The sequence below is a fragment of the Vigna umbellata genome, chromosome 9 (assembly GCF_029865625.1).
Source record: "Vigna umbellata cultivar VRB3 chromosome 9, Vumbellata_1.0, whole genome shotgun sequence".
NCBI lineage: Eukaryota > Viridiplantae > Streptophyta > Magnoliopsida > Fabales > Fabaceae > Vigna > Vigna umbellata.
In genome coordinates, this window is record NC_142173.1 from 129816 (window position 1) to 146070 (window position 16255).

Sequence of the window (16255 nt, forward strand, 5' to 3'; positions counted from 1 at the left end):
CTAATCATTATGATATAAAAAAAATTGTCCACGTCATCTATTAAGAATTAAAATAGAAAATATATACTAGCTTAACCTTTGTTATCTAATACACAATTAGACTTAACTAAACTTATTTAATCTATTTTGGAAAACATAACTTGTAATTATTTCTTTAATATTTTGTAATCTAAACTTGAAAGTCTAGATTTTTCCTAATATTAATACAATAAATATTGTTTGATACAATCTGATTCTTATTTTCTTTAGCTATTACACAATTACATTAATGTTATCATTTATATATATATATATATATATATATATATATATATATATATATTTTTTTTTTTTTTCATGTGTGTGAAAATATTATTAAAAACACATATATTATCCATTCAAGAAAAAATAATCAATTTATATAGTTTTAGTGTAAATATTTTTATGTATTTTATAGGTTTTTTTATTATAAATAATTATTTAAGATTAAAGAATGGTTATTAAAAATGGTAAAATAAAAAAATAATTAAATTTATACAAGTAATCACTTAAAAATAACATTCATAAAATAATTATTTTAATTTTACTTAAAATTTTAAAATTTATATATATATATGTATGTATGTATGTATAAGTTTTTTTATATATAATAGCATAAATATATAAACATGTTTAAAAATCTTTTAACAAATAACTCAAGTGACCCTAAAAATGAAAATAAAAGTATACTTTTCGTTATCATTAAAAATTGTAAAACCTAAATTATAATATTTAGTAAAGTTGATCTAACTTTATATATCTTAGTCTGCATTTAAATTGTTGGGACAAATGTCCATTTAGAACTTTGGAAATGCTTGGTACTTGTATAATTGGTGTTTTTTTTTTTAAATACTTTTACACAAAAAGGCTTTTTATCAAACAATGATGATGAATTGGTAGATAAATAATTAAAATATACAAAGGAATTTAAATAATTTAAATCTCGTGTATAAATGCTATAGTTATAAAATTAAAGTTTAATAGTTTTTTCTGTGTTTGATTTTTTTTCAGTTTTATCTTATAAATAAATACACTTAATTTAGTTTATTTAAAAAATATTCAATATAATACATTGTGCTAAATTTACAATAATGTATAGTAATAAGTAACATTTTTTCTTACATTTCGTTTTAATTTCATCTAACAAGTCAATATGTAATTTATTATTTATATTACGTATTATTATATTATAATATTAGATGGATGAAATAAAACTACATTAACCTATTTTTAGAAAAAGGTGAAACTAAAACAACATTATAAAAAAAGTGAAATGCAATTAAAACCATCATTGTAATAATAAAATTACAAAAAACTACTAGACTTAAAATGAATTTAATATGCTAAATCATATAAAAAATATATATTTATATGTTTATCAATAATAACTATTTGAATTTTTAATATTTTCATCCTCAATTCCACTTTTAAGAAGTTAATTTTTAACTGTTTTTGGCTTTGAAATGTATTTTCAAAATATTAGTATGATTAGATTAGTATGTAATTGTTTTCATGTTAAAAAAGCATATTAAAAATTGCAGTTTAATAAAAAAAATTCATGTTTTTCTGTATTATGAAGGAGTTTAATTCACTTCCATTTAAATTATATTTATATGATATGATTAAATCTTGATAATTTAATATATTAGTTATTATTTATTATATTTTTATTAAACTTTTTAATAATTATTATTTTAATAAAAACATAAATTCACCAAACATATTAATTTTTTAAATACAATTAATATTATTCAAAAATACTCATTTTATAACACTTAATTCCACATATATCATGATAAAAAAAAAAAAACCCTTTCCAAAGAACAGAAAACAGTCATTAAAATTTCCTTATTCATCCAGAATTCACTGTATATAAACAGTAATAAAAGTATCTTTATAAAATATAATAATTATAATTTGTTTATAAAATATAATAATTATAAATTGTGGTGAGTTTTAAATGGTTGAGGTGTGTTGAACCAAAGGTTCATTACTAGCTACCTAACTAGTTTCTATGTTTGACTCCATTAATAAATGAAAAGTTATCAAACACCAACTTCTTAGCTTTTCAAACACAATTATGGTCAAAAATATTTATATTTCCAACTTTCACCAACTTTTTACCCCAAAAGCCACAATTGCAAACACACCTTTTGCACATCAATTTCCAATATAAAATAATCTTTAATTCTAACAATTAAGAGAGGAAAATTTTAATTTCTAATAAATTCCAGCTTAATAGTGTTGTTTAATAAAAAAATAATTCTTTTAGTATATTGGGATGTCAGAAATTGTTTTTCTTTACTATATTATTGTATTGTTTTTTAACTTTTAAAAGTTGAAATAAAAAATAACAATTTTAATTCAATATATTTTAAACTAAAATCAAATCAAAACAACATAATTTTATTATAATTTTGTTAAAGAAAATTACATTATAATAAAAAAGATAAAAAAAGCCGTCACAAATTAGTGTATAACAAAATTAAACAAAAATTCAGTAAATTCAACTAAATTGAGTTTGATTTAACAACTACTGCATGCATCAACTGCTCTTATTCATGACATTATTGTTTTGATTGAACATGAAATGAAAGACACATGAGAGTTACACGTGTCAGACAACGAACGGTGCAGGAATAGGAAACACACAGAATTGGTGAATCCATCACACGGAATTCAAATCACCCCAACCAAAATAGTACAAAGTACAAACAAGTCAAGTGCCTTTCTATTTTTATAATACCACTAAAATGCGCTTGATATGCGCAGTGCGCACCTCGCTGTTCCATTTCGCTTTCCCACCTCTTCACGCATGAGGGTGCGTTGTGCGCACTTTGCGTATGGAAGTCCAACTCCTTCTTCTTTTTCTTCTTCTCTCTCTTCAGTAGTTAAACTGCGTTGACTGAGATAAATCCTTCACTTTTTTCGGTTCTTTCCTTTTTCCCATTCTCTTCTCTTTATTATTTAACATCGCCGCACCGCCAACATTCGCCTGAATATCTTCACCGGTAACTTGTTCCGATCACTGCGCTTATTTTTACGTTATTGATTTTTCTTCTTGTTTCCCTTGTAAGCACCTTCTCTGTTTCGTTATCGTTATTGAACTAGGGTTTCCGAAACCCTAGCTATTGTTGTTGTTGCTATCACTGCTCCATGAGTCTGGGACGAACCTTGTTGGAGTTATTCAGATTCACCTGGTTGAGATAAACGAAGCGATTTTAGACTGTGTTTTGGTGATTTTTTGAGTATGAAGAGATTGAGGTCGAGCGATGATCTTCACTCGTACGGCGGCGAGAAGAATAGCAATGGTTGCAAGGATTCCAGTAATCTCAACCGTTCGTTTTCGTCGGCGCAGCGGAGTTTCTATTACAAGCCCGATAATGCGCGCAAGGGTTTGGTCTCATCTTCGTCGTCCCGGTACGAGAGGGATCGGGCAGTTGAGGAGGACCGGGAGGGCTCGAGGGTGGTTCGGAAGCGATCTGAGCACGATTTCGAGGGATTTGATCGGAGGAAAGGGTTCGATCGGTACAGAGAGAGTGATCGGAGTTTGATGCACCGGTCGGAGAGTTTCTGCAGCGGTGGGTCGCGGAGGGATCAGTTTCCGAAGGGTTTTCGGTCGGAGAGGGAGCGGTCGCGTAGGGAGGGGAGTGTGTCGTCTTGGCGGAGAGGGTTGAAGGATTTGGATGAAAGGGAGAGGGTGGTGCGTTCGCCCAAGGGTTTGAGGGATGTGAAGTCTCCGTCTTGGTCCAAGGATTCTGTTTCGGAGAGCGAGCAATCTAAGAAGAGATCTTCTTCTCCCAGACCCTTCAGAGAGGGTAATTCCAACAAGTCTAAGTCTAAGTCTCCCACTTGGTCTAAGGATTCTGTTTCGGAGAGCGAGCAGTCCAAGAGTGTTGAGGTGAAGAAAGCTGAAGAGGAGTTATTGCAGCAGGTTCAGAGTGGGAGTAGTAGTGAGATGGAAGAAGGGGAGCTTGAACCTGAGCCCCAAACGGAAATGGTTGCTCCTGCGAGTGAAGACTTGCCCCCATCTGTTACTTTGGAGACTGATGAGAGGCAAGTTCAGAAGAATGAATGCCACACCAATGATGATGACAATGATGCTTTGATGGATGAGAGACAGGAGTTGTCGACTAAGGAAGAGGTGAAACCTAATGAGGAGGTTGGTTTTGAGGTTAAGGATGCAGAGAAAGAGGCTGATGAGATGCCGGATGTCCAGGAGGATCCGACTGAGAAAATGGCTGTTACTGAGGCTGAACTTGGTTCTGTGGGGAATGGTGATGACGATAAAAAAGATCAGTGTTTGGAAGTCGGTGCTGGGTGCGAGGAGGAAACAAAGAAGGGTGGGGATGTGGAGAAGGAGAAGCTGGTGTTGAATGAAGTCGAATCTAAAGAGGACAAGGATGTAGATCTCGGAACCGGCACGGATGTTGTCAAACCTGAGTTAAATGACGGAGTCTCAACAGAAAATGAAGTCCCCAAGGAAGTGGACAGAGAATTGACGATGGAGGGTGTGGCCAACAAGGTGAAGGATAAGGGGAAAGGAATTTCTGTTGCCCTTGCACCTCCTACTGATGTTGCTCATTCTTCGGATGATGGCTTGTGGATGGAGAGAGGATCAATGGACCTCCCAACGTGTTCTGTTGATGTTATAGAAGGTCCAAGCACAAGGGGATTTGAGTTGTTCTCCAGATCTCCTGTTAGGAAAGTGGAGAAAGTGGACCACTCGGTTCTCAACAAGCAGAAGTATGACTTGGAGCAGCTTGATCTTACTCTTAGCTTGCCAAATGTTTTGTTACCTATTGGTGCTCATGAGACTGGAGCTCATGAAACAACATCACAAGCCCCTGGATCCCCCTCTCAAGCACGGAGTGTGCAGTCTTTAAGTAATACATTTTGCACCAACTCGGATGGTTTTCCTGCATCAATGTCCCTTTCAGGTTCCCAATCATTTTATCATAATCCAAGCTGTTCGTTGACAAAGAACTCAGTGGACTATGAACAGTCAGTTGGCAGTCGCCCTTTGTTCCAGGGAATAGATCAAGTTTCCCAGGGGTGTTGGCAAGGTCAGTCTCAGAGTGATCCCAAACAGAAAGAAGTTCCGTTTGGTCAAAGAACCTCGGTTAATGGAAATGGCTCCCTTTTCCAGTCTCAGGCATCATGGGGTGTTTTAGACAGTCAAGCTGTGAAGGGTCAACATTCCAGAGTTCTAGAAGGAAGTTCAAAAGTTGCTGGTGGACTTGATAGGCAATTGAGTTTTCACAAGCAGTTTTCAGGGCAGTCAAGACGCCATGATGATGTCAGATCTCCGCCACAGAGTGTTGGGTCTCATGATATTGGATCAAATTACAGCTTTGAGAAAAAGAGGGAGGTTAGAGACAGGAGTAGTGGTAGTCTGTATCGAACTACCAGCCAGAAGGAACAAGAACAACTTACGATGGGTGGAGCTGATTTTGTTGAGACAATCATTGCAAGAATTGTTTCTGAACCTGTTCATGCAATGTCCAGAAAATTTCATGAAATGACAGGACAGTCCATAGCATGTCTGAAGGAGGGTATTCGTGAAATCATGCTCAATGCTGATAAGCACGGGCAGATACTTGCTTTCCAAAAAGTTCTTCAGAACAGGTCTGATGTGATCTTGGATGTTCTATTGAAGTGCCATCGAGTGCAACTGGAAATTTTGGTTGCTTTGAAAACTGGTTTAACTCATTTCCTCCACCTAGACAGCAGCATTTCGTCTTCTGAGTTGGCTCAAATTTTTCTGAACTCAAGGTGTAAGAATCTTTCATGTCGAAGTCAGTTACCTGTAGATGAATGTGATTGCAAGGTTTGTGCGCAGAAGAATGGTTTTTGCAGGGAATGTATGTGCCTTGTGTGTTCTAAGTTTGACAATGCCTCAAATACATGTAGCTGGGTGGGATGTGATGTTTGCCTTCATTGGTGCCATACTGACTGTGGATTACGGGAATCTTATATTAGAAATGGGCATGGGACAAAAGGGATGGCTGAAATGCAGTTTCACTGCATTGCTTGTGACCATCCTTCTGAGATGTTTGGCTTTGTCAAGGAGGTGTTTCATAATTTTGCAAAAGAATGGTCTGTTGAAGCCCTTTGCAGAGAGCTTGAATATGTGAAGAGAATATTTTCTGGCAGCAAGGATATGAGAGGGAGACAGTTGCATGAAATTGCAGAGCAAATGCTGCCGAGGCTGGCAAATAAGTCAAATCTTCCTGAGGTTTTGAGGCACATCATGTCTTTCCTTTCGGGTAAGACAAATTTTTTCCATGATTACACACTTGTCTGTTCTGTTTTATTTCTGTAGGCTAAATTTTGCTGTATGTAAAATGTTCGCATTAAGCTCTCATTCATGTACACGGAAAAATTATTTGATGAGTGAACTGCTTGTGCTAACTTGCAGTTAACTAGTAGTAATTTAGGAAATCTGATATTGATTACACGTGAATCAAGATACTCAGACTTTCCAGACTTTGTTCCGAATTGTTTGTGTTAAATTTTTCGAATCAATGCTGAAGGACTTGTCACCTGTACTCCAATTTCTATAATAATTAAAACTAGGATAAATAATATGAAGCATTACTTTCTTTGCATTATTGAATGAAATATTTATTGTTACTGAAAGTCATCCTTTCTATCGGAATGACAGTGATGAAAATATATTAATTGTGAGATTTTGAATACTTTTGACTAAAACAATCTTACGTTATTAAATTTTATTTTTGTACAAGTAAAAGATTCTAAGTATGAGTAGTTTATTTTTGCTGCAGCAAGTCATGCTGTTTAACCTGGTATGTTTGGAATTTGCGGAAATCATTTTGTACTGAATGTAAAACCTGGGAAAATGTGATGGTGTTATAGATATGAGATCTGTGCAAAATTTAAGATAAGATATTACAGATATTGGGTCATGCTATTTCCTAAATTTTATTTTGTTGAGTATTGATTTTCTTTTGAGGTTTTGCGTAACTAGTTTTTGTGTAAGGTGAACTGTAAGGGCGTGTATTTAAATGTGATATGGTCATTGCAGATGGTGATTCTTCCAAATTAGCCATGACAGCAAACTTTCCTGGGAAGGAGCAGATTAAAGAAAACAATGGAGTAGCAGGGCCTAGCCAGGAAGCAGCAGCTTGGATGAAGTCTATTTATTCAGAAAAACCACCTCTGTTAGAAAGGCCTGTGAATATCCTTCCTACCTTTGACCAGAATGATAAAAGAACACTTGCGCAAGAGTTGCAGATGAGTAGCATCCAGAAGGACTACTGTTTTGACGAATTGGAGAGTGTAGTAAAAATTAAACAGGCAGAGGCTAAAATGTTTCAATCACGTGCTGATGATGCTAGAAGAGAAGCTGAAGGGTTGAAGCGCATTGCCCTTGCAAAGAATGAGAAAATTGAGGAAGAATATGCCAATCGAATTGCCAAGTTGCGATTGACTGAGACTGATGAAATTCGTAAACAAAAATTTGAAGAAGCCCAAGCATTAGAGAGGGCACATATGGAGTATTTAAACATGAAAAGGAGAATGGAGACAGACATTAAAGATCTGTTATCCAAAATGGAAGCTACTAAGATGAGCCTTGCCATGTGATCAGATAAAAAAAAAATCTAGAGTAGTACTTTCAGGTAAATGTATTATGCCCCATCCTGAAATTTGTAGGTTCTGATGCCACCATATTTGTGTGAGCTACTTTAGTCCTGATCCTTAGTTGTATCTATTTGTTGTTGTAGTTCATTTTGTTTTTAAGCTGCTAACCAAAACCTGTAGAGTCATCACAGCAGTTATTAGTCTTATGAAACAATATCAGTTATGAAAGCAAGTTAAATAGATTATCATCCAAATGCACTTACAACAATGTCTAGCATGATGTAGATGGGTTTGCTGTACAGACTCTTTTATACTGAGTGTCAGCAAACGAGATTATGAAATTATAACATTGGTGACTATTTTACCTTCAATGTACTCATCACTTCATTAATGTTGTATCTAGTCAAATGATGATTTCATGTTTATCCCTGCCCCAGGGCAAAACATCCCTTTCTGATGTTTCATGTTCATGGTAGTTGCGCAGGTCTTTTCTTAACCTGAGAAAATTCAGTGCTTAATCAGTAGACAGGTACTTGTTTGGATACAGGTTACAATAAGTGCTTTTTGGAGTTTTTCTTATTTATTGGAAGTGTGTTTTTTTTTTCAGCGGAGAAACTTTCAAAAGTTCTTTTAACATTGTATTCAAACAGGTTCGTATCATCGTCCCAGCCGGCAATCCTGTTTGAGATTATGAAATTATTATTCTTTTACAAGTTTACAATTGACGACTTACTATGGTTATTAAACAAATAATTTTTTATATTTGAAAAAAAGAAGATAAGGAAAATTTACTTCTAGGGATTATATTGGTTATTAAAAAAACTGAATTTTTGTATTTTTGGAAAAGATAATGAAAGATAAAATTAATGAATGAAGATGATTTTAAAAATTGAGTATTAACCTTTTATTATTTCCATCCTGTAAATTCTATGTTAACAAAAGGAGGAAAAAGAATCAGGAATAGTTCTCTGGAAATTCCTAGTTTTAATACAATTAATCGTTTATTTAGTGTCAATTATATTCGATTGACCGTGAATAAAAATGTGAAATTTAAATTAAACTATGGATTCTATCTTATCATAAAGTTAAATATCTGCTACTTTGTTTTATCTTTCGACAGATTGAATTGCTTTATAAGATTTTCAGGTTGACAAAACGCAGTAGTTGTTGAAAAACTTCTATTTAAATAAACTTTTGTGTAATTGTTTTATTTATTTATATTTTTAAAGTATCATCGAGAAATTTATCCTAATAAGCTCGTTCTTATTTTAAGCATTTTGACGAAGATGGATTTTCTTTATGATATTTTAAATTGATTCTCCACTCATTCTTTTTCTACGCATCTGAAACAGAAAAAAACATTACACTAATAATATTTTAAGTGTGATATTTTAAAGATACATTTTGTTCTGTAAATTCAAAAGAAGGTTCACAAACATGTTCAAACTTTTCAAAAACTTGATATATTTCTCTTTAGAAAGAAAGATTTCCCCAACTAAAATACAACAAAGTCCACAAAAGAAGACCAAAGAACGAAATAAAACTTTCTTATTCACCTTCTCCACGCAACCGTCCACGCTAGATGTTAAGTTTGTGGACAAGAATTTAGGGTTTATTAAAATTATTCCTATCATATCTAATACTCTTACCTTACTTCAAAAGTATAACCAAATACATGTTTCAAAATAGAAAATATTTTAAATATATAATAATTATTTTTAAAATAAAAAAATGGGTTAAATATGTTTTTAGTCCCTAAACTATTGGTCGTTTCTGGTTTTCGTCCATCTTTCAAAATAAGCTACAATTTGGTCCTCATTCTTTTTGAAACTCTAGTTTTAGTCCTCGAAACTTTGGTTTTAGTCCTCGAAAACTAACCTCAAAAACTACCACATTTTTAACGTTGTTAGTTTTCGAAGACTAAAACCAAAATTTTGAAAAGAATGAGGACCAAATTGTATTTTATTTTGAAAGAGGGACGAAAACCAGAAAAGACCAATAATTTAGAGACTTAAAAACATATTTAACCCTGAAAAAATTAAATTATATTTGATTCCGACTCCTAAACATGTAAAACTATTAAATATGATAGGAACAAAAATATTTTTTTTATAATTATAATACTCATTTTGATTTGCATATTAGCATATATTCCATAATTATATTCAGGTATTCTAATTTTGTGTGAAAAATTATTGTAATAGGTAAATGTTGAGGAAAATAAGTTTACGGGTTGAATCAATTGAATTTATGGAAGTAGGATTTAATGTTTTAGTTAAAATACAAATGGCAAAACAAATGATTGTACTTTGTAAGAATTGAAAATTGCCATAATAGTTAAATTAAAAAAATATATTTAAAAGCTATGAATATATATCAGTACAATACAAATATAATTATCATCTTTAAAAGTAATTAAATAATGATAATGCCTTAAAAATATTTTTGATTTGAATTTACAATACTTCTTCAACTATTTTTAGTATACTCGAAACACGGTTTAATTGATTACAAAGATTCTAAAAATCTAAATTCATATGGAAGTGAAGATAATGAGAGAGTTTCGATAAAAAAAAAAACATATATCTTATTTATTTTAATTTTAAATTACGAATACATTTTTCAACCAATACGAGTATAGATCAGTTATGATAAGAGACTTTTCATTGTAAAATGTTGTTCATAATGAAATTAACATCGACAAAACCAATTTTTCTTTTCATAATTTCCCCATAATTAAAAAAAAAGGAATAATTTTATTTTTCTTCTTAATAATTACAAGCAAAAATAAAATAAAATGAATGATATAAACAGAACACAGAGGTTTCGTGAGAAGCCACCTTCACCCTCCTTAAATGCCAAACACGTGCAAAAATTAATTAATATTCACGAGTGTCATTAATTAAATTATTTATGAGAAGGAGATAATACAATTTTTTAAACCACTTTTTTAATTAAATTTTTTATAAACTTTTTTTTTTACTAAATAGAGATGGAGAAGGATAAGTTATTGATTTTTTAAATAAATTTAATCAATAGAAAATATAAAATGTGTAAAAAAAATGTGTTCATAACATTTTTCAGAATTATCTTATACATTTATTTTGAAAATTTGAATATCAAAACCTTTTTTCCTCTATTTTTCTTCTTTACTATATATATATAACTTAATTTTTATGTATATTTAGATGTAATATATTATTTATTAATAGGTTGTCAGATTCACGATACTGTGTAAGTCTTTCTCTGAACTACTATATATAAAAAATAACTGGCCTTTTAAACACAATTTAAGAACATTATCTAAATAATAACATAAGGATATTATTTTAAAATTGCATGAGAATTGTCTTTCAGTGGGAAGAAATGGCATTATACGATATTAAAATAAAAACATTATAGGATAATACAAAAGTAAAAATGGTAAAAATATATTTTTAGTCATTTGATTTTATATGAGATAATATTAAATAAAAGTGCATTTTTTAGGAAATAAAAGTAGCATTTTATTAATTAATTAATGAAATTTAAAATTACCTTAATTAATTGATAAGAGATGCATGTGGTGGTGTCGTGGTACCTTAATTTGCAATGATTAAAATAATAATTCTTATGGCCAAACCAGATGCCTGTAGCAGGAGTTACGGAGAAAAACTAGGTTTGAAAAGTCAACGATTAAATTAATATCATAGTTTTAATACAATTTTTTACTTGTTTAACATTTTAAAAGTAATAATAAGCTTAAATATCATCTATAATAATAAGATTAATCCCACATCATCTTAATGTCATATAATATTTATATTCGTATATTACTCTCTTCAAAATTTAAAAGAAAAACACTAAATTAAACCAAGAATATTAAAGTAATATTGAACTGTATAAAGATGTTGAATATTTTATTTAATAAACAAAAATATTATTAATGAAATTCCGAATTATTCAGAGGACTGCTAGAATGCCCATGTTAGTATTTTTAATATATTATTAACATACTAGAGTGCTTGGTCATGAAAATAAAATTTATTACAAAAATAAAATTTCTTAGTACTTATTTCAGTAATTAAAACATTGAATAAATTTTGCTAAATGTTTTTTGTTTTTTACTTTCTTGACACACTTTCAAATCCAATTTTAACTACATTCCATTGGCATCTTCTTCAATATTTTAAATTACATTATTGGTTTAATTAAATTTCAACTTATTTGTAAATTGAGTTATTATTTGTTTTTTCTGGTTTATTAAAAATACTAAAAATATTTATATTTTTCAATCGAGTATTAATGTTTAATTCTTTCGTTAATTAAGTGACATGATTATCTATTATAATAAAAATAGAAATCAATATGATTATTTCTTTATTCAACACATTTTCAATAAAAATAATCTGTTTTGTTACATTAATTAACTGCATTACCATTCTTATATTAACCACATGCAAATTTCTTAATATGTAGATATATATAAACAATATGATCGAGTAAGAAATCAACCATGTTACCCAATTAACAAAAGAAAAATTAAATAATAAAAGTTCAACTGAAAAATATAAAAAATTTAAGTATTCAGTAAATTAAGAAAATTTAACAGGCAATTAAATTAATAGAAAATATTCAAAATTAGGAGTGTCTTGAAAACTTGATTAAGCTTCTATTTTATATGACAAAACAAACTTGCAACTCACTGCACAGATTGAAAAAGCATGGAAAGAGGCGAATTGTTAGCAATGTGTGGTCTGCTGTTACACCATAAAAGGGAGTAGAGTTCCATCTTCTGATCTTGCACACTGAAACTCTTCTCTTCCTTACCAACACCACTTCTTGCACAGTCACATTTGCTTGTTTAGGTGCTGAGAATGTCAGTGACATTCATATTCACACTTTCTGTTGCCATACTATCTGCTGCTTCAGCCTTTGCAGCAGTTCAACACAGGTCACCAGAAGGTAATGTAATGCTCTCTGATTACAAAATTGTATCATATGTGCAACTGTGCTATGATTCTTATACTGTCACGTGTTGTTGAAAGTTTCACGTATACCACAGATAAGATCAATGTAGAACATATAAGTGAGTGCAAAACTTATCTTAAAAGTCAGTTTTTTGGAGTTGAATTAGACTCAAAATCTACTTCTTAACTTATAGTTTTCACATGTATTAACATTTTGTGCTTGTTTTTCTGTTTTCTGATAGTCTACTTGCAGAATGGTAACTTTGAGGAGAAACCAGACCCCAGATACCTCAAGAAAACTAGACTCATTGGGAAATATGCTCTTCCAAAATGGGAGATCAATGGTCATGTTGAGTATGTGTCAGGAGGGCCACAACCTGGAGGCATGTATTTCCCAGTTAGTGATGGAGTGCATGCTGTGAGGCTTGGAAATGAGGCTTCAATCTCACAAACTGTGAGGGTTAAGCCTGGGAAATGGTATGCTGTAATTGTAGGAGCATCAAGGACTTGTGCTCAAGATGAGATGTTAAGGATCTCAGTGCCTCCACACTCTGGAGATGTTCCTTTGCAGACCCTTTATAGCCTCAATGGTGATGTTATTGCTTGGGGATTCAGGGCCATTTCTTCTGTTACAAAAGTGATTTTCCATAACCCTGGAATTCAAGAAGATCCTTCATGTGGTCCACTGTTGGATGCTGTTGCTATTGCTCGGTTCAACCCTCCAAAGCCTACAAGAGGTAATCAAACGTATCACATTACTTATATGATATTGATTGTTGGAAATCTAAGTGTGAGTTCAAGTCTAACGTTAGATCTTTTATATGGTTAAACTCATATTTCATTGGTATTGTGTATTTCGGTGAACATCTTTCTCGATAAACCCAATTAGTTTGATGCATAGAAAAAATTGATACAATTTTTAATTTGTGAATGTTCTTTATTTGGGAGTTGGTTTTGGTTATTGGGGTATCTAATAAGATTACATACAATTTGGTCTGTTGCAGATAATTTGGTTAAAAATGGTGGCTTTGAAGAGGGTCCATTCCCTATTTTCAACTCTTCAAACGGTGTTCTGCTACCTCCCAAACAAGAAGATCCTGTGTCTCCACTACCTGGTTGGATGATTGAATCCATCAAAGCCGTGAAGTTCATAGACTCAAAGCATTTCAGTGTCCCACTTGGACATGGAGCAATAGAGCTTATAGCAGGCAGGGAAAGTGTCATTGCCCAAATTCTCAGAACAGATCCCAACAAAGTCTACAACATGAAGTTCGCAGTTGGAGACGCCAAAAATGCTTGTCATGGATCGATGATGGTTGAAGCATTTGCAGCAAAAGATACCCTCAAAGTTGCCTTCAAATCGGAAGGAAAAGGAAAATTCAAGACTGTGAGCTTCAAGTTCAGAGCAATTGAAAACAGAACCAGAATAACATTCTACAGCTCTTTCTACCATACAAGAATTCACGACTATGGATCTCTTTGTGGCCCTGTTATTGATCAAGTTATAGTGTCTCCTGTTGCCTAAGCACTGTTTCTGCCAAACATAGTAATAATTCAGATTTTGCATTGTATGTGGAGATGAAAAATATTGTACCAGTCTTGCGACTGAATTTGTCCCTTCCTTTTCTTCCTGTAATACAAGTGAATGAGATCAAAATCTATGTTCACCACAAACCTTGATAAAATAATGTTTTGGCGTTTGTATTTCCTCAAATAGGATACTTGCTTCTGACCAGTTGCATAGCTTTGTGTTGGAAATGTAACTCAGATTAAGTAAAAATTAGAAAATTGAATAACATATAAGAAAGAAGATGTATAAACTCATTGTCTTTTTTATGTCGGATGTGATGTGAATTTCTTATATGTTTTTCAAAAAGGATCCCATTAATTATATCAGGATCAAAAGTTTATTTAATAATTGGATTAAATGAGTACATTATGGTATCGAAAGTCTTCTTGACGAAGTATTTATAAGTGTGTCCCTTATTTTTAATCAAAGGCAGAGTTTATATCACAACAGTTCATTCAAAACTTCCTAATTTGGCGTTCATTTGTTCAGTAACTTAGCTAAGAATACATGGATGTACAACGTTCTCTTTGAATATTTACCAGCACATTTCCACCTAAAAAATAAGAATGAACCTCCTCAACTCTCAATCATAATCTCACATTATGATTTCTGGCAACACTTTAGATGTTAATTGCTATTGGGGTGTTTCATTTTGTAATATGAACACAGCACAACAACTATAATATTTTCCTTTTCATGCATTCCTAAACTATCAAATGGGATCGCAGATGCATGTGCTAAGGCATCAATAACATGGCATTAGCATCAAACACCAGTGCTACAAATATTTTATTTTATGCACACTTCACAAAACATAAGACTCATCGTAAAGGAAGTACGGAAAGATCTTAAATGCGTACTTGTGACCAAGCATGTGATCAAAGAAACACAAAGTTAGATCCAAGAAAGACATCTCATATTCTTGAATAGTTTAGATACAGTCAAATGAATATATGGATAGATAAATGAATCTATGTATTTATAAGTCATTCCCCATGTTCTGCTAATTAAAGAAGAACAAAAAAGTAGAATTGCATGTGGAATTTGTCACCATGAACTGCACAGCGAGGTCTATATCAGGTTTCTCTGTGTCACTGCTAAAATAATCCATCTGGTTTAATGTTTATTGATCAAGAGCTAACATAAAAAAAAAGGTGATGATTGAGTTAACATCAAACTAACTTGAACTATAATTGATACAGAAAGATATGGTACAAAGTGGGTCACATGAATAGTTACCATACCCCTAAAAAAGTAGGCAAATTTCACTTATCTTATCACTGTTTACAACTATGTGCAATTATTTCGTCCAAATTCCTATTGCCTTCAAATCTCATCATCACCCACATGAATTCGGGAAATGCATCTAAAATTTTAACTGCAAAATCATATGCAGATACCTAAGCAAAGAGTAAACCGAATGAATCAAGAGCAGAACAAACTCTTGGTATGTTCTGCCAGCATTCCAAAGTCTCATGAAACAATCAGAAATTTTCATATTCAGCTTCTTTTCATATGTCTCTACCTACATAACATAATCACTGGGATAGGCAATGATTTTGATCAGTACTTAATACTCAGTACACAAGAACATTTCAAAAGTTTACCAGTTGACAACAGATCTACTAAGGGAATGGTGTTCCATGAAAAAATCTAGTTAACTATATCACAAGCTATTTGTCGACAAAGAAGAATAACAATCTTTCATTACACTCATAGTTGAGTACATGATCCAAACTTTCGGTGCCAACCCTCAAGCCGTTTAAAAATAGGCGAGGGACAGCAACCAAAATTCACACCAGTTGGTAACCTTAACCAATTTGTGAACCGAACTAATTATCAAGGAAAGACACACTTGTTTCAGCTCAATAAAATTGTTGTCCAAAACAAGGTCAGATAATTACAACGATGGTTGCAAAGCAGAGAAGCGAATCAAGTACCCAACTTCTGGGACTCAACTCAAACGGGTCAAACTTCAAGTTCTTTTCCCATGATCAACCGACACCGTAAGCAACCCGTTTCAAAGACTCAATTTTTCCACCATGTGCTCAGAAAATTCTTCAACCCAACCTCAATCACGCACGACAGAACCCGTTTCATTCTTGAACCAGAC

General features: G+C 32.2%; 2 protein-coding genes across 2 annotated transcripts; both read left to right on the forward strand.

Moving 5' to 3' along the window:
• Positions 1-2922: 2922 nt before the first annotated feature.
• On the forward strand, positions 2923-7994 carry LOC124831583 (protein OBERON 4). Its single transcript, XM_047305610.2, has 2 exons — positions 2923-6287; positions 7067-7994. Exons 1-2 carry the CDS (start codon positions 3269-3271, stop codon positions 7624-7626), a joined length of 3579 nt encoding a protein of 1192 aa, XP_047161566.2. The 5' UTR covers positions 2923-3268; the 3' UTR covers positions 7627-7994.
• A 4247-nt stretch (positions 7995-12241) lies between these two features.
• On the forward strand, positions 12242-14097 carry LOC148192246 (protein TEEBE-like). Its single transcript, XM_088099141.1, has 3 exons — positions 12242-12567; positions 12815-13309; positions 13577-14097. The coding sequence occupies exons 1-3, from the start codon at positions 12480-12482 to the stop codon at positions 14095-14097; spliced, it is 1104 nt and encodes a 367-aa protein (XP_087955267.1). The 5' UTR covers positions 12242-12479.
• The last annotated feature ends 2158 nt before the right edge of the window (positions 14098-16255 follow it).